Source organism: Salmo salar, chromosome 04 (genome assembly GCF_965601325.2).
Source record: "Salmo salar chromosome 04, fSalSal1, whole genome shotgun sequence".
In the NCBI taxonomy this organism is placed as follows: domain Eukaryota; kingdom Metazoa; phylum Chordata; class Actinopteri; order Salmoniformes; family Salmonidae; genus Salmo; species Salmo salar.
The window spans coordinates 16,488,364-16,512,942 of NC_138294.1; the positions used below are offsets into that span (position 1 = coordinate 16,488,364).

General features: G+C 44.0%; 4 protein-coding genes and 1 pseudogene across 5 annotated transcripts; 4 read left to right on the forward strand and 1 right to left on the reverse strand.

The window, feature by feature from the left end:
• Window positions 1-604: 604 nt before the first annotated feature.
• Window positions 605-1,303, reverse strand: LOC106602270 (transmembrane protein 215). Its single transcript, XM_014194795.1, has one exon. It carries the CDS (start codon window positions 1,301-1,303, stop codon window positions 605-607), a length of 699 nt encoding a protein of 232 aa, XP_014050270.1.
• A 3,704-nt stretch (window positions 1,304-5,007) lies between these two features.
• On the forward strand, window positions 5,008-7,502 carry ndub6 (NADH dehydrogenase 1 beta subcomplex subunit 6). The gene is given in 4 exon segments (NM_001140996.2): window positions 5,008-5,298; window positions 5,712-5,804; window positions 6,324-6,368; window positions 7,342-7,502. Coding segments are annotated over 4 exon segments (384 nt in total). The 5' UTR covers window positions 5,008-5,118; the 3' UTR covers window positions 7,408-7,502.
• A 761-nt stretch (window positions 7,503-8,263) lies between these two features.
• LOC106602278 (uncharacterized) lies at window positions 8,264-13,445 on the forward strand. Of its 2 annotated transcripts, none has more exons than XM_014194807.3 (2): window positions 8,264-8,578; window positions 9,295-13,445. In XM_014194807.3, exon 2 carries the CDS (start codon window positions 9,304-9,306, stop codon window positions 12,034-12,036), a length of 2,733 nt encoding a protein of 910 aa, XP_014050282.3. In that variant the 5' UTR covers window positions 8,264-8,578; window positions 9,295-9,303; the 3' UTR covers window positions 12,037-13,445. The 2 variants fall into 2 exon arrangements, with proteins under 2 accessions (XP_014050282.3, XP_014050281.3); XM_014194806.3 differs by having other exon boundaries at window positions 8,266-8,439.
• Window positions 13,446-13,708: 263 nt separating this feature from the next.
• LOC100196683 (uncharacterized) lies at window positions 13,709-17,812 on the forward strand. The gene is made up of 4 exons (XM_014194809.3): window positions 13,709-13,872; window positions 14,119-14,611; window positions 16,215-16,640; window positions 16,832-17,812. The coding sequence occupies exons 2-4, from the start codon at window positions 14,160-14,162 to the stop codon at window positions 16,866-16,868; spliced, it is 915 nt and encodes a 304-aa protein (XP_014050284.1). The 5' UTR covers window positions 13,709-13,872; window positions 14,119-14,159; the 3' UTR covers window positions 16,869-17,812.
• A 3,397-nt stretch (window positions 17,813-21,209) lies between these two features.
• Window positions 21,210-23,901, forward strand: LOC106602276 (uncharacterized; annotated as a pseudogene).
• Window positions 23,902-24,579: the final 678 nt, after the last annotated feature.

The window sequence follows — 24,579 nt, forward strand, 5'->3', positions numbered from 1 at the left end:
TTTACATTTTAAAATAATGCAAGGTAATAATTCACATCCAAACTGTTAATAATTTGTTTTTAGTAGCCTCAACAGGACATTGGCAGCGGTATTTCCCCTTCTAGTGGTCTCTGTAACAGGTTTGTAATGTGCAGATTGAACTATTTGCATGATTCACGTCGATTTGTGCATCATCTGGGCAGATGTAATCACAAAAACGTTTCATTATTTCTTCATTTAGTAACTATACCACAAACACAACAATGCATTAAATGGATTTTGTTGAATATGATACATAATAGATACTTGATCATTAAGACAACAATATATAAAATAGTGCAAATGTAAATGCCCATTTAGAGAAATATTTTAATGCCCATTTAGATTATTAAATATTTATACAATATGAAAGAAAAATCCAAAATAAATAGGCAACATACAATTCATTCAAGAAACTGCAAATGTCTTTCTTATGTTAACTGCTTCAACATTAGTACTGCAGTATTATTTATCTGTAAGATAAACAGGCTTACTATTCATGTCCCAGGTACACCTAAATAGATTTAGTAGTTTACAGTAATAGTTCCAGTAATAGGGTTTCCCCAGTAGGCTTCAGTATCCACACTTAGACCACAGTCTCTACGCCCCACATAAAATCTCTGGGTTTGATGTAGCAGTAACAGGGTCCGTACGGAGAGAAGCCTCCCTCGTAGTACACCACAAAACTGTCCTGCTGCTGCTGAGGCACATGATGCACCTTACTATTATAGGCCCCACAGTGACTGTCCATAGAGTAGGACTTACTATCATAGATACTGTAGTTAGAGACACCTGCCATGGCCATCAAGGCACTAGCTGGGTAGCGTCGCACCTCATCATGATTTTGGTTCGCTTTATTGATCAGATGACCAGACTCTTTCACTGTTGCAATGGTAATGGACGCAGAGTCTGCTCCAGCCCCAGATCTATACCCAGTCTCAGCCCCAGCCTCAGCCCTCTTGTCCCCATCAGGCTCCTCTGAGTCTCTGGCCATCCTGGTTGACTCTTTGGTTCTAGGCATCTGCTTCCTCCTCCTACACTTGCGACAGAGGCAGTTGAGACATTGGCGCCGGGTGGGGAACTTGGTGCAGCCGTTGGTTCGGTTAGCCAGAATGATAGCCACCACCCCTGGGAGGCAGATGGCAGGTCCAATGGCGATGAGAGGGATCCCGCCCAGGGTCTCTCCCTTCATGCCCGACATGGTGAACATGAAGCCGAAGAACAGTAAAGGGCTGCTGATGGCTACCACCATCCCAGTGCGGGGGTTCATGTCGTCGACCCTCATGGTGTCCAGCCCTCCACTTCACTGAGTTCGCTCACTTCGAGATGGTACACTCCTCACAGTCCTCTTGTAACACTGTATTCCAGAGTCTGTTGGTGTATACAAATCAATACAGAAATAAAGCTGGTAAAATCTACCATGATAGGTTAGGACATAATAGTAGAAAAGAGATCTCAATACAGCAATACATTCTCATCCCAAATCCAAGCCAAACCAATCTGTGACCTCCCCACATACAGGCAAGCCCCCTACTACAGAGGTGTCAACCCTCATTACAAGGATAAACTGTCCCAGCAGGAGATGATTGCTTTTATAGTGAATGAGCACACGTCACAACATCATGGTAAATGAATGCCGCAGTAACATGTGTAGCACCACAAGACTTCTGGAAGCCACTCACAAGACGGGATATGTCGGGCGCATGCAAGCTGTCGATCACTCAAATGGCATTGAGTATCTAATTAACACACTTTTCAAACAACCAGGCATGTCATGCCTTCAACTCTCTTTCTTAGCTATTACACAGCACTAGTTTGTGTTGTACTTACCTTCTCCACTTCATAACAAATAGTGGTAAGCAACTGCCATATTCACTGAAGTATGAACTTTCCCATGTCAAATAGTCAATTGCAGTTTTCCTTTGCAATTGTTAAAGGAATTTTATATCTTGATGATAATGATCAATAATCAATAAGCCTTGACTAATTCCCACAGTTTGTAAGACAATGGGTTAAATAATTAGGCAAGGACTCAGCTTTCTGTAAAAGGTTCCTTCGGCTTCAATTCTGTTCATATTTTATGAATTCTTCATTCAATGGAAAGGCTGGGTATAGTTGGTCTGTGTTGCATCGCCTGATGAAGTCTAGATATAACTGTGGTTGGTTGTGAGTTTGGAGACAGTCTAGGGAGGTTGAAGATGGACATGTACCCTTTAAAACGGGATCTGACTTACTAGAGGTGGAATGAAAGTCATCCCGAACACTTCCATCTGCTCTGTGGTTCTAGCCAAGAGACAAAGTGTGCCTTACCCAAACCACAAACAAATATATAGAGAAGGAGTTCAGCTCTCTGGGTCTAACCTTGGTCCAAGAGATGACGATACCTCCTATGAACCTAATTCTGGACTTTGATTTAAATGGCTTCCGGGTATGTCCTGACCCCCATTTCAAGGGAAGATGTTTGTTTTTTTACCGGAACCCCTGGCTGACCCAACAACACTGTAAAGGACATCGGTCAAGATTCTACTAGTGAGAGAGGAGAACGCCAGTTCCCCCAGTGCTGTCTGATGCATATGGGGGAGTCGGAGATGGTCCTTCAATGGTCTCGTATTTGAGTGATACTTGATAGGAGGGTGGTAGCAAAACCAGCCCCTTGCTGTAAATCAAAACTGGGTATGTCCCTTTGCTTGTGCATGGGGAGTCATCCTTGGGGTACCAAAATGTTCTGGAAAAATACACTGAAAGGGTCATGGGTTCATTGATTTTCATGCAACTAAATAGAGCCTGGTTTGATAGCCACTGTAATGTTTTCTTTATCATGTTTTACTCTGGTCAATGGCAGTATCGCTCTAACAACTCTGACCTACAGATGTAGGATCTTTAATTTGAGACAGTTTGCTACAGCAGGAAAATATCCTGCAGCAAGAGGAAATTAGAATTATTATGTGGATTATAATTAATGGACATTTTTGTAGGAGTTGACACATCAAGTCTGAAATTTCAAAGTGGAAATTACAAACTTCAGAAGACTTTTAAAACCTCACATACACCACAAGTTTTTAATTTCCTGCATTGCAGGAACGTTCTCCTGCAACAGGGTGATCAAATAAAGATCCTACATCTGCAGCAAACTTTTATTTTTTCACTTTATCCTAATATGCTGTAAGAGTCAAAGTCCAAAAGTAAGATATATATATATATATATATATATATATATATATATATATATATATATATATTCTCTATATATATAGAGAGAGAGAAGCTGTACACACACAGAGGAGACATACACTGATAAAGGTGGAGGGGCCATTCTCCTAATCTAACTGCTATTGGGGTTGTGTCCGCTCTCGTCAACCTTCTGTGGTTTCTTTGGCACTCACCGTGGCGAGTGCCAACTTCCTGCAAAGAACGGAACACTTGGGTTAGGTTGCACCACAGACATTTTATTAGTGTGTGGTTTAGATAGAAGCTGCAGGTTGGATTACTGTACACTTGGTGGCCTCGGAATTCCGCCTGATATAAGTCTATATTGTGCAAATCCTCATGGACTCTGATGAAAGGCTTATCAGTTTACGAAACTATCTCTGCAGATGACACTGTTAATGATGCATCATTTGGAGCCTGTGTAATTTAAATGTCTCTGGTTTAAAAACAATTCCCAATGCATTTCATAGACAGGACTGGTGCATATTTTTCGTTGGATGATGCCAATTCTTATGATATGCTACTAAAATAAATCACTATTGATTTATGCTTCGGCACGTTCTGTACACATGTAAAGCCGTCACAGCATATCTGATTTGGAGTAGATCTTATTTCAATCAGATCCAAATGCAAAGACAACACACATCAGTTTCAATGGGGAAAAGTCCACTTTAAACAGGGTTTACGTCAAGCCTTTATGTCCTCTGTACTTGGAATATATAAGCCAATGGTCAGTTGTAAATAAATTCATAATTATAATAAGAAAAGAGACATTTCAGATGGACATGTCAGTGGTTTTATTTGATGAGTGACATAAAACATCCGTATTTTTCATGTCTTGAATATTTCGACACTGTCCGTCATCAAAAAATATTAATGTTGTGAGCCAAAGACTGGGTGTTCATTTACAACCCAGTACGGGGAATGGAGGGAACACTCAAATATATTTGGCTGTAGTACTACTGTCAGGAGAACACACGATTTCTGTTCATTGATTTATGTATTGATGGCAACTTACACACTTTAGTTGATCTACTCTGTTACACTCTGCATCACATACGAATGAATGATTTTGTGGATGTGTTGATAAAGTCCACTATATTTCAGAAGACATTGATATAGTTTGCTTAACAAATTGATGATCAAGACAGTTGACTATACTGTATCACTAACTATTGATAATACATCAGATTATAACTATGTCAAACATTTCAGCTTGTATTTTAAGTGTAATGACTAATGATTGAAAAAGCCCTTTGAAGCAATAATGTTTGATGATAGCTAAGATTTCACACTTTACAGTTTTTCCTAGCCACTGTGCTTCTACATCTGCATTGTTTGCTCTTTGGGGTTTTAGGCTGGGTATCTGTAAGCGCTTTGTGACAACTGCTGGTGTAAAAAGCTCTTTATAAAATACAATTGATTGAGGACTTGCTTATGCCCTGGGGACAGTGGTAGAATGGCCATATGGTGACACCAGTTTATAATGCTGCAACCACATCCAAACAGAAAACTCATTATCATTTACTGTTTATGACATCTTAATAGTAATTCACAAGGCATTTACCATTATAGTAAAAAGCATATGGATACATAATACAGAGTTTCCTTAATTTTGGATGAATGTAAAACATTTAGTAAGCAATTGTGTGTAGCATATTTTGCACAATGTATCAGAGAAATCAGTGATCATAAATATTCCGTTTTGTTTCCTCCTCCAGTCCCGTAGATGTCACTCACACACTCAGCCAAGGGGGGAAATGTGTAGTTACAGTTGTCGTTGACTGTTTTCTTCTTCATGAGTTTTGGCTGTGCACTCCATGGCGGTGTCCTCCATGGTGTCATTGTAGTGAAGTTGAATATCAAGAAAATAAGAACTAGCTCTTCTTAATCATGACTGGTTACACAGCAGACGAAAAGCTCCGCGTAGAGCAGATTTCAAACCTCAGGAGGAAATGGCTGAAGGACCAAGAGCTCAGTCCCAGAGAGCCCGTGCTGCCAAAGACAGCCCCCGGGCCCGTGGCAAAATTCTGGGCTGGCTTTCTGGAACCGAAGACCCTGTGGAGGCTTTACGTGAGTTTATCATTTTGCAATTTCATTCTAATATATCTCAACGAACAACGCTGTGAGAATTGGATTACAATGACTAACTAGCTAGTATTTGTGATAGCTACGTACTATGTTTTTGTTTTGAGACGTCGGTGTTACTGTTTACTAGCTAGCCTAGCCAGTTGCATGGGTCGTCACTAGTTACCATAGCCACATAGTTGCATGTTGACGCTCGTGACAGACGGGTTGACTAGTATTCTCATGCTTGGTGTGATGCCAGTCATCTGTGTCACTGCCAACCTGAACGTAACATAGCTACTGGCATGTTGCTAACTAATAGTTGTACCGAAAAACTGAATCAACTGTTGTCAGCAAGAAATCAACAACACCTGTTAACATTTGTGACACACGTCCCCTTTGTGTTGCTCTCTTTCCAGACCTACAAAGCCTACACTGGTGGAGTGTTCGCCTTGACCCGGTTGCTGATCCCTGCCTGGGTTGTGCATTATTACGTGAAGTATCATGTTGCTGTAAGTTTAATCAATTCAACACCAACAATAATGTTGTCTTTTCATTCATGTAGTGATGTTGCTGTTAGGAAAACCTGTTCCCGGAGTGTAAGAGGATTTTGGCCCAACCAGACTCCACCTGGATTCTTCCAACCACCTCACAGGCCTAATTGGTTAAATTCATAACACCAGTCCTCCCAGCTCTAAATCAAACATGAAATGCCAGGCTGTGTCACTCAAAAATCAGCATTGCTAATGCTTTCCCCTGACCTACTGCCAAGACAGACTGGTCTTGATTTAAAAGTCTGAGACCTAATGTTCAAGAGGACTGATAATGTGTTTGACCCTGGCTGTTCAAAGTTTATTGTGCTCGGATTTATGAAATGTTATTATACAGTAGTGGATTGCAGTGTTTAGCCCTGTGTGTTGGTGTTCATTCACTATACCTGCTCTATTGAAAGTTGTATCATGCATGTGTCATAGAAGAGTCTTCAATTCAATCTAAAACATTGACCTGTCCTGCTTGTGTGTTTGTCACAGAAAAAGCCCTATGGCATCGTGGAGCTAAAGCCCAGACTGTTCCCTGTAAGTACATCTCATGTGTTGTTATAGGAACACGATTAAGCCTAGTCCTGGATGAAAAAGCACATACAATGAAGAATCTCTATTGTAAGTGCTTTTTAGTCCAGACTACGATTAATCTGTGTCTGTGAACTGTCTCTTAGTGTTACAGTGGATTCACTGCCCACTGGGCAAAAACAGGTTGAAACATACATTGTTTCCATGTCATTTCAATTGAAAAATGTAAATGTCAACAAGGAAAACTGATTGGTTTTGCAAAAGTCATTAACGTAAGGGTTGGGTTAAATACGGAAGACATTTCAGTTGAACACATTTCAGTTGAACACATTCAGTTGGATAACTGACTAGGTATCCCCCTTTCCTTTTGTCTTGATGATTGGACAAGATGGCGCTGACCAGAGGGTCGCCTCACTTCTAGTTCTTAGGAAACTTTGCAGTGTTTTGTTTTTTTATGTATTATTTCTTACATTGTTAGCCCAGAAAATCTTAAGTGTTATTACTTACAGCTGGGAAGAACTACTGGATATCAGACTTAGATGTGTGTATTAGGTAGTTGTTGTGGAATTGCTAGATTACTTGTTAGATATTGCTGCATTGTCGGAACTAGAAGCACAAGCATTTCGCTACATTCGCATTAACATCTGCTAAACATGTGTATATGTGACCAGTAAAATGTGATTTATTGCTTATAGATTTATTTACACATGCATGTGACACAATGGTGCACTTTGGCAGTTTACAGTAAAGCACTGAATTGCAGTGCAGCTTATATATAAACTGCACTGCAATTGTGGCCTACTACGGTAACACAAAATGTATTTTAGCAGATGCTTTTTCCCAAAGCGACTTAGTCATGCGTGCATAAAGTTTGCATATGCGCAGTCCAGACTGCTTTCCTAGACCTTGTAATGAAAGAGTAGGGACATCTAGCAACTGACTCTTTCATTATCTGTACATTTTCCCTGTCTGTGTTCAGGGCGACACCATCTTGGAGACGGGAGAGGTTGTTCCAGACCTCCCAGAGAGCCATGGTCACCACTGAAGAAGACACAGTTGAAAGAATTGCACAATGTCTTTTTGTCCCTGCCCTGTTGTAAAAACTTTATGTGTATGTCATTAAATAATATTTACAATACTAATACATGTCAGAGATGTATATTTGGACAAGAATGTGGGGGAAAGAGTGCTGCATTTATTTGAGTAATTCAAATTTTATTTGTCACATGCGTCGAATACAACAGGTGTAGACCTTACAGTGAAATGCTTACTTATGAGCCCTTAACCGACAATGCAGTTTTAAAAAATACGGATAAGAATAAGAAATAAAAGTAACAATTAATTAAAGAGCAGCAGTAAAATAACAATAGCGAGAATATACAGGGGGGTACTGGTTAGTTGAGGTAATATGTACATGTAGGTAGAGTTATTAAAGTGACTATGCGTAGATGATAACAACAGAGAGTAGCAGTGGTGTAAAAGAGGGGGGGCAATGCAAAAAGTCCAGGTAGTCATTTGATTAGGTGTTCAGGAGTGTTATGCAGTAGAAGCTGTTTAGAAGCTTCTTGTACCTAGACTTGGTGCTCTGGTACTGCTTGCTGTGCGAGAGCAGAGAGAACAGTCTGACTAGGGTGGCTGGAGTCGTTGACAATTTTTAGGGCCTTCCTGGTATAGAGGTCCTGGATGGCAGGAAGCTTGGCCTCAGTGATGTACTGGGCTGTTCGCACTACCCTCTGTTTAAACGTTTAAAATAATAGCTTTGCAAACGATTTGACACAAGTAACCGATAGTGTAACCAAACTCACAATCATAGTTGATGTTTGTATATTATGGATGGCTATGGTTTATTAGTACCCCACTGTCTAATTTATGTCCATATTACGTTTATTTCCAGCGAATTCATCCTCTGTGCTAAAAGTTACTGACAATAGGTGGCGCACGAGACCATAAAAAAAGTACTTCATTCCAAAGCGGAAGATAAACACCCTCCAGTATACCATAATCCTTTGCGTTTTTATTATTTTAAATGGAGCGTTACATCACGGTATGAAACAGGAGGCCAACGCCAAAGAGTGTGGTAAACAACAAAATTAATTTACTTCTCTTTAGTACACATGGAAATAATAAAATATGAAAAGATTATATGAGAGGTCTTGAGTGTTGTCGCCGACAGGATTCCTAGACATTTGCCTCAGATCCCCGGCTTTTTTTTTTTGGTAAGCAAATGGACGAAAGATGGCTAGCTGAAAGCTGGCTAGCTGAAAGCTATTTTGCCCTTTTTACCCAAGCTGTCATTCATCACAATTCAGACTCACAAACATGTCATGAATAAATCATTACTTGTCAGGATTATCGGTCAGAGATTGGGGCCAAAGTCAACCATTATGAGTGTTCACTGTCCAACCCTAGATGAGTCAGAACAGCTAACGTAGCTGCTAATGTTATCTATCGAGCTAGCTAACGTTAATCTTACCAAGTAAAAGACACGTTCAAGTAATAACATTACATGGGAAGTTATTGGGCTTTATTATAATTTCACAACTGTAGTGGGGTAATTGTAAGATTCTGTTGAAATTGGTTGACACTCATTTTGCCATCTATGGTCAATGTGGCTAAATGGCTCTGACACAGTCAGCTGTGACCCCTGTAACGTTCCAATCTTTATATTATCATAGTTTTCTGATTATGTAACACATTGGATAATGACAACATGTTTAGATGCTCGTCTTACAAAATTCTTACCTGTTTGCATTAATACCTTTAAAATGATTTGTAAGAGTGTGTTGATGAAAGAGTTGTCTCTGCATCTGCCAATGGGCCTAGCTAGTGACAGTATATTACAGAAAATAACGTTTGAACAAAGTCAGTGCTGTGTTGTGTCCCTTCTTTATTGAAAACACTGTTTAACACGGGGTAATATTTCCTTCCCTAGACCATCACTATGGCAGCAGCAAAGATGACCTTACGGCTACTCAAGAAGAGTGCCCCGGACAAGACCTCAGAGGTTTTGTCTGCCGAGGCGTCTCCAGACTCTAAGTGCCCCATCTGTCTGGACCGATTCAACAACATGTCCTACCTCGATCTCTGCTTGCACAAGTTCTGCTTCCGCTGCATCCACGAGTGGTCCAAGAACAAAGCCGAGTGCCCGCTATGCAAGCAGCCATTCAACTCTATCTATCACAGTATACAATCAGAGAAGGACTTCAAGAAGTATGACCTGCGGCCCACGGAGAACGGTTCCTTTGGGAGTTTCGCAGGGGAACGGTTCCGCTACCGCACCACGCTGACGGGGGCGCGTCGGCAGGACCAGAGAAGGACATCCCCTCCCCCCGACAACGGGGTCATGTTCGAGGCCCTAACGGGGGCTTCCCCCCCTCCTCGGCAGGACCGAGGCCTCCGTCGCATGATGGCGCGCCTGGCGGCCAGAAGGCAGGCAGAAAGCGAGGGCCGGACCGTGCGCAGCCTCCGTGAGCAGGAGATGATCAAGTTCAGACGGGCGCTCTACCGGCGAGGGGTGCGAGTGCGGAGCGTGCGGGACGGCGGCCGTTCCCGGGACATCTCGGCGGAGTTCTTCCAGAGGAACCCTGCCTGCCTGCACCGCCTGTTGCCCTGGCTGAAGAGAGAGCTGGTGGTGCTGTACGGTGCTCACGGCTCCCTGGTCAACATTGTGCAGCACATCATCATGTCCCGCATCACCCGCTATGACATGGAGGACCGGGCCATCCAGGAGGAGCTGCAGCCCTTCCTCCAGGCCCGCACCGATCACTTCCTGCACGAGTTTGTCAACTTCGCCCGAGCACCCTTCAACATGGAAGCCTACGACCAGCATGCCACCTACGACTGCCCTGCGCCGTCCTCGGACGAGGGCAGCAGCTCCAACTCCTCAGTGATCGCCATCTCCGAGGATGAGGAGGGGGGCGATTCTGTGGAGCTGGACCCCCCGGGGGACCCCGTGTCCGGGGTTGCCCTGAGCCAGTCAACATGGGACGACGAGACGCCCGGACCTTCGTACTCCACAACAGAACCCACCAGGGCCCTGCTGCTATCAATCAGAGTCTCAGACTCAGAGAGCAGTTTGGGGGAGGAGTGCGGAGCAGTGTCACAGCCAAAGGCCCCTCGCCTGACTGCAGGCTCTGCTCGGGTGAAAACCGACAAGGATGGACCGGCGTGTACCTCCTCTGGCGATGAGGATTGCATCATCGTGGGCTTTGTAAAGCCCCTAGCTGAAAGGACTCCAGAGCTGGTCAAACTGTCCTCTGACTCAGAGGAGTCTGTTCTGGAGGAGAGCAAAGACGAAGTGCCCAGGCTGCTTCAACACATCCGCTTCACCAGCCTTAGCCCTGCCTCCTCTCAAGGCCAATGTCCTGGGAGGGCAGAGGGGATGGAAAGGGAGCAAGATGTATCGTGCTCCAAGGAGAGACGTAACACCTCACCCTCAATTAGACGTGAGACATCCAGTAAGTCAGCAAGCAAAAACAGAGGACAAACTGAGAAAGATGGCAGGAGATGTCAAAGTCGCGATAGATCTAGAGAGAGGCCACGGTCGAGAAGCAGAGACCGGAGGAGGAGGTCCAGGAGTGCCGACCGCAGCCGCTCGACCAAGAGCCCGGCCATCTCCATCAACAGCGACAGCACTCTGTCCAGAGGCAGGAGGCAGTCGCGCTCCCAAAGCCGCGACCGCTCCCACACTAAAGGAGAGAAGAAGAGTGACAATAAAGATGGCAGCCGATCAGGCCGCAGCCACGACTCATCGTCGCACTCCTATCACTGGCACTATTACAGCCGGGAGAGTGAGAAGGACAGCAGCGCCACACTCTACACAGAGAGGAGGTCCTACTACTCCAGCTCACACAGGAACATCGATTGCAGGTCCCCATACCGGAGCCAGAGTCCTGATTCCCACCGGCGGGATAAGAGGCGCTCCAGAAGTCGTTCCAGCACGTGTTCGCCGTCCGGTGCTCACAGGAAGTCTCGTCACGAGAAGCCCAGCGGGAAGAGAAAGTACAAATCGAGACACCTGGAGGAACCTGACCCCAAAGACAAGTCTTCCAATGCCCTTGACGAGCCTCCCTCCTCCACCACCTCGTCCTGTATGAAAGACAAGAAGAAGAGCAAAGAGAAGCGTCACAGGAAGTCCAAGGAGAAGTCGGGGGGGAAAAGGAGCAGGAGCCTCAGCGTGGAGATCATCTATGAGGGCAGCTCCTCAGAGCAAACCAGGAAGCACCAGAAGAAGAAGAGGAAGAAGCACAAGAAGAAGGGCAAGAGGCACAAGAGCAAAGAGCGCACAGGGTCCGGGAAACACTCGCCCACTGTCATCACCATAGACAGCGACAGTGACCAACATACTGCCGCAGGCGCTAACGATGCTAACCACACCTGCCCGGTAAGCAGCAGCACTAGCAACTACGTGCTAGTACCTAGCACAACCACCACCACAGGCAACCCTGCAGACTCTGGCCTGCTGGAGTCCATGTTACAACACTGGGAACAGCAGATTCCACCTGTGGGTCTGGACAGTGGAGCGTTGGAGGTCAAGCCTCCTCTAACTGCTGCTGCTACTACTGACACACCTACACATAGTGAGGGGGTTCTGTCCCAATCTGCCTCTGCGGATGAGGTGAACTGTCATAGCCCTTCAAATGACAACACAAGTCATTCTTTGGAAGAATCATAATGCTGGTGGGTAGGAAGACATTTTATTTACCTTTAAAAGTTAGTTTTACACATCACTATGGAGGACATTTGATCAAAAAAATGATATGTACTGTTCTGCCAAAAAGTGCTCTTTCATTTGGGATGTGCCACTTTGGTGTATGAGGTAAAAAAATTAAAAAGGGGTCAAATATTGGGGTTTATTTGTCTGTCAGTGACTGTCTGTAAGGCCTACATTTAAAAGTATTTGTATAAAATACTTCAACTAATTTCTTATCAGTCATTCATTTCTATGCATCAATCTCAGGGATAACATGGGCTATAAAGCTGATGTAGCTTGTACCGTTGTGTTGAAAGAACACCTTTTCTACCTGCTGCTCATGTAGTCTGATGGAAAACTGCTCTTAATACTAGTTTATAAATCAATTTGGGAAAGACTGTTGTAACTGTGGAGTTGTAAATAGTAATAAACGTTTCTAAACTGAAATCAACAGCTGATATGACCTCCTGAATAAGTCAGCATTGGCCAGTAGCTCTTAGTTGGAGGCCACATATGTAATGGTTTCTGCCTGAGTGTGCATCCTTTCATGTGGATGGCATGACAGTTCTAGACCCTTACAGATGCTGCTACGATTAAGATGCTAACACATTACTCAAGCTGATTCTAGTGTGAAAAATGAACATCAACTTGCCAATGGTGCAATAACAAAATTATTGAAAGTAAGAAGTATCATGTGTTTATGTCCCCATTAGATTAGGCTTCTTATCTGAGTGGGTGCGGCTGCTTTTCATTTGAGATTTGATAAGATGATGCTAAACTGTAGGGTCAAGACTACAGTGGCGATTTTAGCATGTAAATCTTGGTGGGGCAAACTCTAAATATTTTTTTTTAGGTGCATGCCAGCAAAGTCACTACACTAAACAATACATTAATTGCACTATAACAGCGACAAGCGGTGCCCACAAACTGTTAGGGACTACATAAAGCTGTCCCAACAGCAGAGCTTTCTTTTCAGCACCATGAAATGAATCCTTACCACCGCTGCACCTGGCTATCAGCGGAGCCTTGTCTGGCAGCGAAACAGGGAGAATTGCTTGGGAAAGCTTGGCGAGTTAATGTTCCCATGGGATAGCGGTTACTGCTAAGGAGTACTGTCTGCATTGATAGCTGTGCTTGCTGTGGACCATGAGAGGAAAACCTGCACGGAACTGCCATACTTCGCTGAGGGAATATCTGCAAGTAGTGAGTAACCACAGCGGTGGGGTGCTTCGGGACTATATTGTGTGTCGTAATTTTTTTTTAGCGCCGACGGGTTAAGTAAGCTTGAAATAATTTGGACATGGGTTGTGCATCAATCATTGGGGTTTATTATTTTTTATTTATTTTGATGTGGTGCTTTGAAAATGTAATAATACACATTTTGAACCTTATGTATGTTGTCTTGGTGGAGTCATTTACTGTTTCAATTTAATTGAATGCATGTGAAAGCATATCCATATTCAATAACAGAAACCTATAATCATACCATCTGAAGTTAATACCCTAGTTGTCATCACCATAGATAGTTTACAATAGGGATTCTTATTGGAGATGTCCTTCTCACCGAACATCCGATGCGGTTGAGATATTCTATGTAAGGTAATATCGCGAGAGTCAAATTCGAACCTGGTGAGAGTGTTACATATGTTTTGCTAAAAATGTGATGCTCACCTTACCTGAATGACGTGTCGCCACTGCAAGACTAGAGCAGGAAACGAAACCGAAAGTGGCAAGATTGGCATGCAGTCAGGAATTGAAACCTACGCGCTAGGTTTCCTAAGCATACGGAGTATTCCTGCATTTGTCTGGCAGCAGCAGGTAAGAACAGTCTCATCTGTTTTTCGAGACACATGAACTTATTACTGGACACTTGGTTATCAAACAACCCCTGTTTACTTACTAAATAAGTATTTACATGATCGTGTTATAATTTTAGTGTAATAATTCAGCATATTTTGAAATATTATTCAGCCATAACAATTTAGTGTAACATTTTCAGCCGTAGGAATTTGCAATTATGTTAACTTACAAATTGTAATTGCAATGTATGAACTTAAATTACAGCTCATTTCAGCAGAGGTGTATTTAACAGCAGTTTCGTTACTATGGATGTTAACCCTGACTCCCCATACTACATCAACTTGCTTGACAGAAAGTCTCATCCTGAAGATCAAAGAGAATATGTGATGTTTCATGGCTGCTCAAAACAGGGCGCAGAGTTGATTAAAAGGGAAGGTTTCAAACCATCAAGTGCAGATAGAATGCTTGGTGCTGGTGTTTATGTTAGTCGGGACATCCGAAAAGCCTGTAAATACCCTCTTGATGTTCCTGACTCTGAGAAAAGAGTACTAAAAGTCAGAGTGGATGTCGGCAAGGTTAAGGTCATAGACATGCAGAACCACCCCATGCAGAAGACATGGCACACTGTGCATGGCTTTGACACTGCCTGGGTTCCTCCTAATGTTGGCATAGTACTGTGTAACGAGGAGGAGGACTGTGTCTATGACCCAAAGAGAATCAAAGTCATCGAGGTCATGAAGGTTACTGAAGATAACTTGTAAGTATGAAAAAGACTGCACTCTTTTCAAGAAACCTACAGGGATAATCCACCCCAAACCATTTAATTATTATGAGTGACAGTGTTAAACTGTTAAATAACACTAATATGTGAAAACATGTTTCATTTTGTCGTTATAACAAGGTTGGTATCAACATATAAAAATCGTTGTAGAAATCCGTTGCAGCTCAAGTCAACTGCAAAATCCACTGTGCAATGCTTTCTTTGGGCAGCTGGCTAGCTAGAAAACGTAGCTACACACAATACTAACAAAGATTTGTAAAACTAACCCAAGATAGACCAGAGCCTGTTGTTTCCAATGGGAGCAAATGAATCATAGTGGGCAGAAAAAGCAAGGTGGGCAGAGCCAAGCACGAGCTAGCGATTTCCTAAGGCGCGTTCTAGCATTTATTTGCATATTTACATTAGGGAACGCCTACTCTGAAGTGCCCTTGTGCAATAACGAAATTCGACCTTTCGCTCCTAAATATTTTCCGAAAATTCGGCAAAAGGTAAAGTCTACAAAAGGTAAAGTCTACAAAACTTAGTCCACAATGTTTGTTACAGAGTGTAGTTTTGGAAACCGAAAACTGTATTGAGTTCAAATGTTTAATCGATGAGAAAATGTGAAGAATGTCGTCCAAAATCCATCTCGCTCAATCTTCTCCCACTGCCGGCGACTGGTCTTCCTCTCTTCACCATATTTGGCAGTGAGTGGAAACCAACCGAACGCTTCACCTTTATTTTTTAACATTTATTTAACTAGTCAGTTAAGAACAAATTCTTATTTACAATTACAGCCAAACCCGGACGACGCTGGGCCAATTGTGCACCGCCCTATTAGACTCCCAATCACACATGTGATACAACCTGGATTCAAACCAGGGACTGTAGTGATGCCTTTTGCACTGAGATGCAGTCGTAGACCACTGCGCCACTCCGGATCATGTATACATCCAGTGAAATATCTGGCTCATTGTTCTATCTGTGATCATACAAAAGTCAATATCAGCGTGTAATGTAGCAAGCTAGCTGTAGAAATCGCCTAAACAAACTGCACTGTTAATTTAGGAGTCTCTCACCCAGTTCAATTTGCAGTTAATCTCTGCCCAGAGCAGTGCAGAGTACGTTGCTATGGCAACAATGGCTCTTTCCCACGTTTCCCACAGTCACACTCAGAAGAAACTTGAGTTAAATAATTTGGTACACTTTTTAGATTGAGCACATCTAAGTGAATTCTATACTTTGTCATGAGGATATAGACTAGTATGCCATATCATCTATAGGCTAATTTGGTGATCCGGAATGCAGGTCATTGTTTTAAAAGCGTTATGAAATGTGATAGTGTCTATCTGCAGTGAGGAGAACCATATGATGCGTTCCTACATGATTTCCTGATTTCACAGAAGGACCACTTAGAAAATATTTTTTTCACCCGCTGATAAAACAGGCTTTCACCAAATTGACATCAGTTTCATAATTTTTATTTCTGGGGGTGGATTATCCCTTTAAAGATAAAATATCTTACAATTTGAAATGATGTACATAGGCCTACTGAATCCAATATACTTTATGTAAACAAAATGTTCTCCCTGTCTTACAGATCTCAGTATGATCATCTTCAGAGTGGAGTCACCCCTGAGGACAGCCACGTCTACGTGATGTATCATGGAACATCAAAACAGATTGCTGTGGATATACAGAGAAATGGATTCAAACCTTCCAAAGATGGCATGCTTGGTGCCGGTGTCTACCTCAGTCGAGACATCAGAAAAGCCATCAAATACCCCATTGGTGCCGATGACTCAGACAGGATGGTTCTGAAAGTAAAGGTGAATGTTGGCAAGGTTAAGGTGATAAAATGTCAGAGACACCCCATGCAGAAGACCTGGCACACTGAGCATGGCTTCGACACTGCCTGGGTTCCACCTGGTGTTGGCATGGTGCCGAGCAACCAAGAGGAGGACTGTGTTTTCGACCCAAAGAGAATCAAAGTGTTGGCAATGCTGAAAGTGCCCAACTTAAAGAAGTAAGTGATATTGACACAGTCACCTATAACAACTAGACAAAAGTAGTACTATGCTTGCAGACATATAAAGCAATCATAAATCATTTTCCAAGAAAGGCTTGAAAGAGTTATTGATACCAGCACATACGGTATGCTTACCCCTCTATGCAGGTTTTGATTGAGACATTTTGTATTTAATTCTCTTTCCTCAGTGTAAACCCATGGTTGAAACATCTACTGCAAAACTGATGGTGTTCTGCATTCAGAGGGAGCATCAACTCATGGTCATCAGAAGAGGATGGTGTCAGGTTCACCTAGGGGTCATGATTGGGGCTGTACCAAATGATTGATGTATTAGAATAATTGATTATGCTTATGTTGTATTAATAGAAGGGGAGGGGTTATAAGACCCCTCTTTACATTTATAGGGTCCTAGACTACAGATTAACAATATATATACACATTGAGGTTTGAATGTTGTTCCACAGTTGTTTTCTAGTGTTCTCTCTCTCTCTCGCTCTCTCTCTCTCATAAAGAGACCCCTCTGAGAAATGTGTGACTGAGACTACTCAGACATTCCACTATAATCAATTTGGACATTTACTGCTAAGCTTTTAGATAACACACTAAAAGCCTTGTTTATATAGCTTTGTAGGCATGGTTTTGGTCTCAGGAGTAAAAGGTAATGACATAGGCAGTGACATCACTAAAGGCTGGACTTTGGGTTTGATAAAATAACATGGGACCTTTTCTTTGATGCAGAACTTACTCAGAAACATGCATGCTATGTTCCTGATTGTCAACTTCTGTCTGCAATTGCATTAATAAAGGTTTTTGCATGATTTAATTAAAGATATTGTCATAATGGTAATTTCACCAATGATTGACAAGGAACAAGGAAACGAACCCTAACATTTGGCGAGCTTGCCAGGAGTGAGTGTCACCCAGTTGGCGGACATTCCACACCACGGTGCCAGAGCTCATAGGAAGAAGACGCTATATTTCACAATGGGCCTACTGATGATTTGACATGGCAATCTATATGCAATCAATCATATGACCTTATCATATCAATTTTTTTTTAAATACAGTCAATCATATTTACTTTATGTCAATAATACATGTGTATCGATGATCATACGTTGTTTAAAAAAATATATCTTCCTATAATAAATCTATAACAATTAAGTTTATTTGGTAAATATTTTCTTAATTCTTTCTTGAACTGCACTGTTGGTTAAGGGCTTGTAAGTAAGCATTTCACGGTAAGGTCTACACGTTGTATTCGGTGCATGTGACAAATACAGTTTGATTTTATTTATTTTATTTCACCTTTATTTAACCAGGTAGGCCAGTTGAGAACAAGTTCTCATTTACAACTGCGACCTGGCCAAGATAGAGCAAATCAAATGTATTTATATAGCCCTTCTTACATCAGCTGATATTCTCAAAGTGCTGTACAGAAACCCAGCCTAAAACCCCAAACAGCAAGCAATGCAGGTGTAGAAGCACGGTGGCTAGGAAAAACTCCCTAGAAAGGCCAAAACCTAGGAAGAAACCTAGAGAGGAACCAGGCTATGAGGGGTGGCCAGTCCTCTTCTGGCTGTGCCGGGGTGGAGATTATGACAGAACATGGCCAAGATGTTCAAATGTTCATAAATGACCAGCATGGTCAAATAATAATAATAATCATAGTAGTTGTCGAGGGTGCAACAAGTCAGCAACTCAAGAGTAAGTGTCAGTTGGCTTTTTCATAGCCGATCTTTGAGAGTATCTCTACCGCTCCTGCTGTCTCTAGAGAGTTGAAAACAGCAGGTCTGGGACAGGTAGTATGTCCGGTAAACGGGTCAGGGTTCCAGCAGGTCTGGGACAGGTAGCACGTCCGGTGAACAGGTCAGGGTTCCATAGCCGCAGGCAGAACAGTTGGACACTGGAGCAGCAGCACGGCCAGGTGGACTGGGGACAGCAAGGAGTCATCATTCCAGGTAGTCCTGAGGCATTGTCCTAGGGCTCAGGTCCTCCGAGAGAGAAAAAGAAAGAGAATTAGAGAGAGTATATTTAAATTCACATAGGACACCGGATAAGACAAGAGAAATACTCCAGATGTAACAGACTGACCCTAGCCCCCCGACACATAAACTACTGCAGCATAAATACTGGAGGCTGAGACAGGAGGGGTCAGGAGACACTGTGGCCCCATCCGATGATACCCCCGGACAGGGCCAAACAGGCAGGATATAACCCCACCCACATTGCCAAAGCACAGCCCCACACCACAGCCCCACCAATGTAGTGCGACACAAACAACACAGAGTTACACATGGGATAAACAAACGTACAGTCAATAACACAATAGAAAAGTCTATATACAGTGTGTGCAAATGTAGTAAGATTAGGGAGGTAAGGCAATAAATATGCCATAGTGGCAAAATAATTACAATTTAGCAATTAAACACTGGAATGAAAGATGTGCAGAAGATGAATGTGCAAGTAGAGATACTGGGGTGCAAAGGAGCAAAAAAATAAATGACGATATGGGCATGAGGTAGTTGGGTGGGCTATTCACAGTTGGGCTGTGTACAGGTGCAATGATCAGTAAGCTGCTCTGACAGCTGATACTTAAAGTTAGTGAGGGAGATATAAGTCTCCAGCTTCAGTGATTTTTGCAATTCGTTCCAGTCATTGGCAGCAGAGAACTGTAAGGAAAGGCGGCCAAAGGAGGAGTTGGCTTTGGGGGTGACCAGTGAAATATACAGTTGAAGTCGGAAGTTTACATACACTTAGGTTGGAGTCATTAAAACTCGTTTTTCAACCACTCCACAAATTTCTTGTTAACAAACTATAGTTTTGGCAAGTCGGTTAGGACAGCGGTCCCCAACCCCCGGGCCGCGGACCGGTACCAGTCCGTGGGTTGTTTGGTACTGGGCCGCAGAGAAAGAATAAATAACTTACATTATTTCCGTTTTATTTATTATCTGAACAATGTTTTATTTTGAAAAATGAACGCGGAGCACAGACACCCCCGTGCTTCACGGTTGGGATGGTGTTCTTCGGCTTGTAAGCCTCCCCCTTTTTCCTCCAAATATAACGATGGTCATTATGGCCAAACAGTTCTATTTTTGTTTCATCAGACCAGAGGACATTTCTCCAAAAAGTACGACCTTTGTTCCCATGTGCAGTTGCAAACCGTAGTCTGGCTTTTTTATGGCGGTTTTGGATCAGTGGCTTCTTCCTTGCTGAGCGGCCTTTCAGGTTATGTTGATACAGGACTTGTTTTACTGTGGATATAGATACTTTTGTACCTGTTTCCTCCAGCATCTTCACAAGGTCCTTTGCTCTTGTTCTGGGATTGATTTGCACTTTTCGCACTAAAGTATGTTCATCTCTAGGAGACAGAACGCGTCTCCTTCCTGAGTTGTATGAATTTACGCAGCAGGTTAGGATCATTAAAGTAGAAGTTTAGGAAACTGAGGTTAAGGTTAGGAAAATGGTTAGTGTTTTGAGAAGGAGGTTAGGAGAGAGACTTTGAGTATGCTTTCCGCATGGTTTGTTCAAGACAACTGAGAACTCTGAAAAAACGAGCTCAGATTGGAATGTCAGTGATCTTCATGGCGGAGAAGTCGGAGAGCTAAAACGCTGCAGTCATTTCTAGATGGGATACAGTTTGTCAATTTGACTTAAAAAAATAATAATTGGGGGGCATTTAGCAAACCCCAACCCTAACACTTTCCCTAACCTGCTACGTTAATTCTCCTAACCTGCTGCTTAAGTTCTCCAAAACCTGCTATGAAAAGGGAATTTTGACGAAAGCTGTATCCCTTCTAGACAAAACCAGTTGATGCCCGAAATTCCGAGTTGGATGACCGTTCAAAATTATTTCCCAGTTGGAGCGCGTTTTTTCCTAGTTCCCAGTTGTCTTGAACGCACTAAAGTCGGATATTTCCTAGTTTCGAGGTACAGGTTGTCCTGAACAAACCAAGTAGCCTGGCCTATTCCGATCTGAGGTTTGAGTTGCGAGTGCTACACCGCTCTGTCACGGTTGTCGTCGGGAAAGGAGGACCAAAATGCAGCAGGATTGTGGATGCTCATCTTGACGTTTATTAAACTCAAAAGTGAACACCAAAATAATAAACACAACGAACTCATGATCAACAAAACAGTCTTGTCAGGCTCACACACGCTAAACAAGAAACAATCTCCCACCACTACAAACACACCCTAATATATAGGACTCTCAATTAAAGGCAAATAGACAACACCTGCCTTCAATTGAGAGTCCCTACCCCAATTAACTAAACATAGAAACAGATTCACTAGACTAAACATAGAAATACATAAACATAACACAGTGCCCAAAACCCCCGGAATACATAAATCAAATGCCCTACTAAATCAACCACCACCCCGAACCACATAAAACAAATACCCTCTGCCACGTCCTGACCAAACTACAATAACAATTAACCCTTATACTGGTCAGGACGTGACACGCTCTGAGTTGGCAGTGGCAGTCCAAACTTCATGTAAGGTCAACCATTTAAATAATTTATTTGAGCTAAACAGCATAACACATTTGATCGTAATAATGACAGAATTGCGTTTACTTTCATATTCGTTTTCTCTCAATTTTTTTATTTGTGGCCTTGTACCCGCAGTATATTTTAATGGCTTGATTAGGCTAAACATAATAAAACAATTCCAAATAAGGTAATGAGTTAGAATTGTATGTTTGACAACCTTATAAACGTCCAAAAGTCTTCTGCAAACAATTTGAACTATGTTAAATATGAGAGGCAGGTGGGTTCCGCTACCGCACCATGCTGACGGGGGCGCGTCGGCAGGACCAGAGAAGGACATCCCCTCCCCCCGACAACGGGGTCATGTTCGAGGCCCTAACGGGGGCTCCCCCCCCCCCCCCTCCTCGGCAGGACCGAGGCCTCCATGGCATGATGGCGCGCCTGGCGGCCAGAAGGCGGGCAGAAAGCGAGGGCTGGACCGTGCACAGCCTCCGTGAGCAAGAGATGATCAAGTTCAGACGGTCGCTCTACCGGCGAGGGGTGCGAGTGTGGAGCATGCGGGACGGCGGCCGTTCCCGGGACATCTCGGCGGAGTTCTTCCAGAGGAACCCGGCCTGCCTGCACCGCCTGTTGCCCTGGCTGAAGAGAGAGCTGGTGGTGCTGTACGGTGCTCACGGCTCTCTGGTCAACATTGTGCAGCACATCATCATGTCCCGCATCACCCGCTATGACATGGAGGACAGGGCCATTCAGGAGGAGCTGCAGCCGTTCCTCCAGGCCCGCACCGATCACTTCCTGCACGAGTTTGCCAACTTCGCCCGAGCACCCTTCAACATGGAAGCCTACGACAAGCATGCCGCCTACGACTGCCCTGCGCCATCCTCGGACGAGGGCAGCAGCTCCAACTCCTCAGTGATCGCCATCTCCGAGGATGAGGAGGGGGGCGATTCTGTGGAGCTGGACCCCCCGGGGGACCCCGTGTCCGGGGTTGCCCTGAGCCAGTCAACATGGGACGACGAGACGCCCGGACCTTCGTACTCCACAACAGAACCCACCAGGGCCCTGCTGCTATCAATCAGAGACTCAGACTCAGAGAGCAGTGTGGGTGAAGAGTGAAGAGCAGTGTCACAGCCAATGGCCCCTTGCCTGACTGCAGGCTCTGCTCGGGTGAAAACCGACAAGGATGGACCGGCGTGTACCTCCTCTGGCGATGAGGATTGCATCATCGTGGGCTTTGTAAAACCCCTAACTGAAAGGAATCCAGAGCTGGTCAAGCTGTCCTCTGACTCAGAGGAGTCTGTTCTGGAGGAGAGCAAAGACGAAGTGCCCAGGCTGCTTCAACACATCCGCTTCACCAGCCTTAGCCCCGCCTCCTCTCAAGGCCAATGTCCAGGGAGGGCAGAGGGGATGGAAAGGGAGCAAGATGTATCGTGCTCCAAGGAGAGACGTAACACCTCACCCTCAATTAGACGTGAGACATCCAGTAAGTCAGCAAGCAAAAACAGCGGACAAACTGAGAAAGACGGCAGGAGATGTCAAAGTCGCGATAGATCTAGAGAGAGGCCACGTTCGAGAAGCAGAGACCAGAGGAGGAGGTCCAGGAGTGCCGACCGCAGCCGCTCAACCAAGAGCATGGCCATCTCCATCAACAGCGATAGCACTCTGTCCAGAGGCAGGAGGCAGTCGCGCTCCCAAAGCCGCGACCACTCCCACACAAAAGGAGAGAAGAAGAGGGACAATAAAGATGGTACAGCCGATCAGGCCGCAGCCACGACTCATCGTCGCACTCCTATCACTGGCACTACTACAGCCGGGAGAGTGAGAAGGACAGCAGCGCCACACTCTACACAGAGAGGAGGTCCTACTACTCCAGCTCACACAGGAACATCGATTGCAGGTCCCCATCCTGGAGCCAGAGTCCTGATTTCCACCGGCGGGATAAGAGGCGCTCCAGAAGTCGTTCCAGCACGTGTTCGCCGTCCGGTGCTCACAGGAAGTCTCGTCACGAGAAGCCCAGCGGGAAGAGAAAGTACAAATCGAGACACCTGGAGGAACCTGACCCCAAAGACAAGTCTTCCAATGCCCTTGACGAGCCTCCCTCCTCCACCACCTCGTCCTGTATGAAAGACAAGAAGAAGAAGAAGAGCAAAGAGAAGCGTCACAGGAAGTCCAAGGAGAAGTCGGGGGGGAAAAGGAGCAGGAGCCTCAGCGTGGAGATCATCTATGAGGGCAGCTCCTCAGAGCAAACCAGGAAGCACCAGAAGAAGAAGAGGAAGAAGCACAAGAAGAAGGGCAAGAGGCACAAGAGCAAAGAGCGCACAGGGTCCGGGAAACACTCGCCCACTGTCATCACCATAGACAGCGACAGTGACCAACATACTGCCGCAGGCGCTAATGATGCTAACCACACCTGCCCGGTAAGCAGCAGCACTAGCAACTACGTGCTAGTACCTAGCACAACCACCACCACAGGCAACCCTGCAGACTCTGGCCTGCTGGAGTCCATGTTACAAGACTGGGAACAGCAGATTCCACCTGTGGGTCTGGACAGTGGAGTGTTGGAGGTCAAGCCTCCTCTAACTGCTACTGCTACTACTGACACACCCAGACATAGTGAGGGGGTTCTGTCCCAATCTGCCTCTGTGGATGAGGTGAACTCTCATAGCCCTTCAAATGACAACACAAGTCATTCTTTGGAAGAATCATAATGCTGGTGGGTAGGAAGACATTTTATTTACCTTTAAAAGTTAGTTTTACACATCACTATGCAGGCATGATCTTGATATGTACTGTTCTGCCAAAAGGTGCTCTTTCATTTGGGATGTGCCACTTTGCTGTATGAGGTAAAAAATATTGGGGTCTTATTGGTGTCTTATTGTCAGCAGTGGCTGTCTGTAAGGCCTACATTAAAAAGTATTTGTATAAAATACTTCAACTAATTTCTTATCAGTCATTCATTTCTATGCATCAATCTCAGGGATAACATGGGCTATAAAGCTGATGTACCTTGTACCGTTGTATTGAAACCAAACACCTTTTCTACCTGCTGCTCATGTAGTCTGATGGAAAACTGCTCTTAATACTAGCCAATAAATCAATATGGGAAAGACTGTTGTAACTGTGGAGTTGTAAATAGTAATAAACGTTTCTAAACTGAAATCAACAGCTGATATGACCTCCTGAATAAGTCAGCATTGGCCAGTAGCTCTTAGTTGGAGGCCACATATGTAATGGTTTCTGCCTGAGTGTGCATCCTTTCATGTGGATGGCATGAGAGTTCTAGACCCTTACAGATGCTGCTACGATTAAGATGCTAACACATTACTCATGCTGATTCTAGTGTGATAAATGAACATCAACTTGCCAATGGTGCAATAACAAAATGATTGAAAGTAAAACGTATCATGTGTTTATGTCCCCATTAGATTAGGCTTCTTATCTGA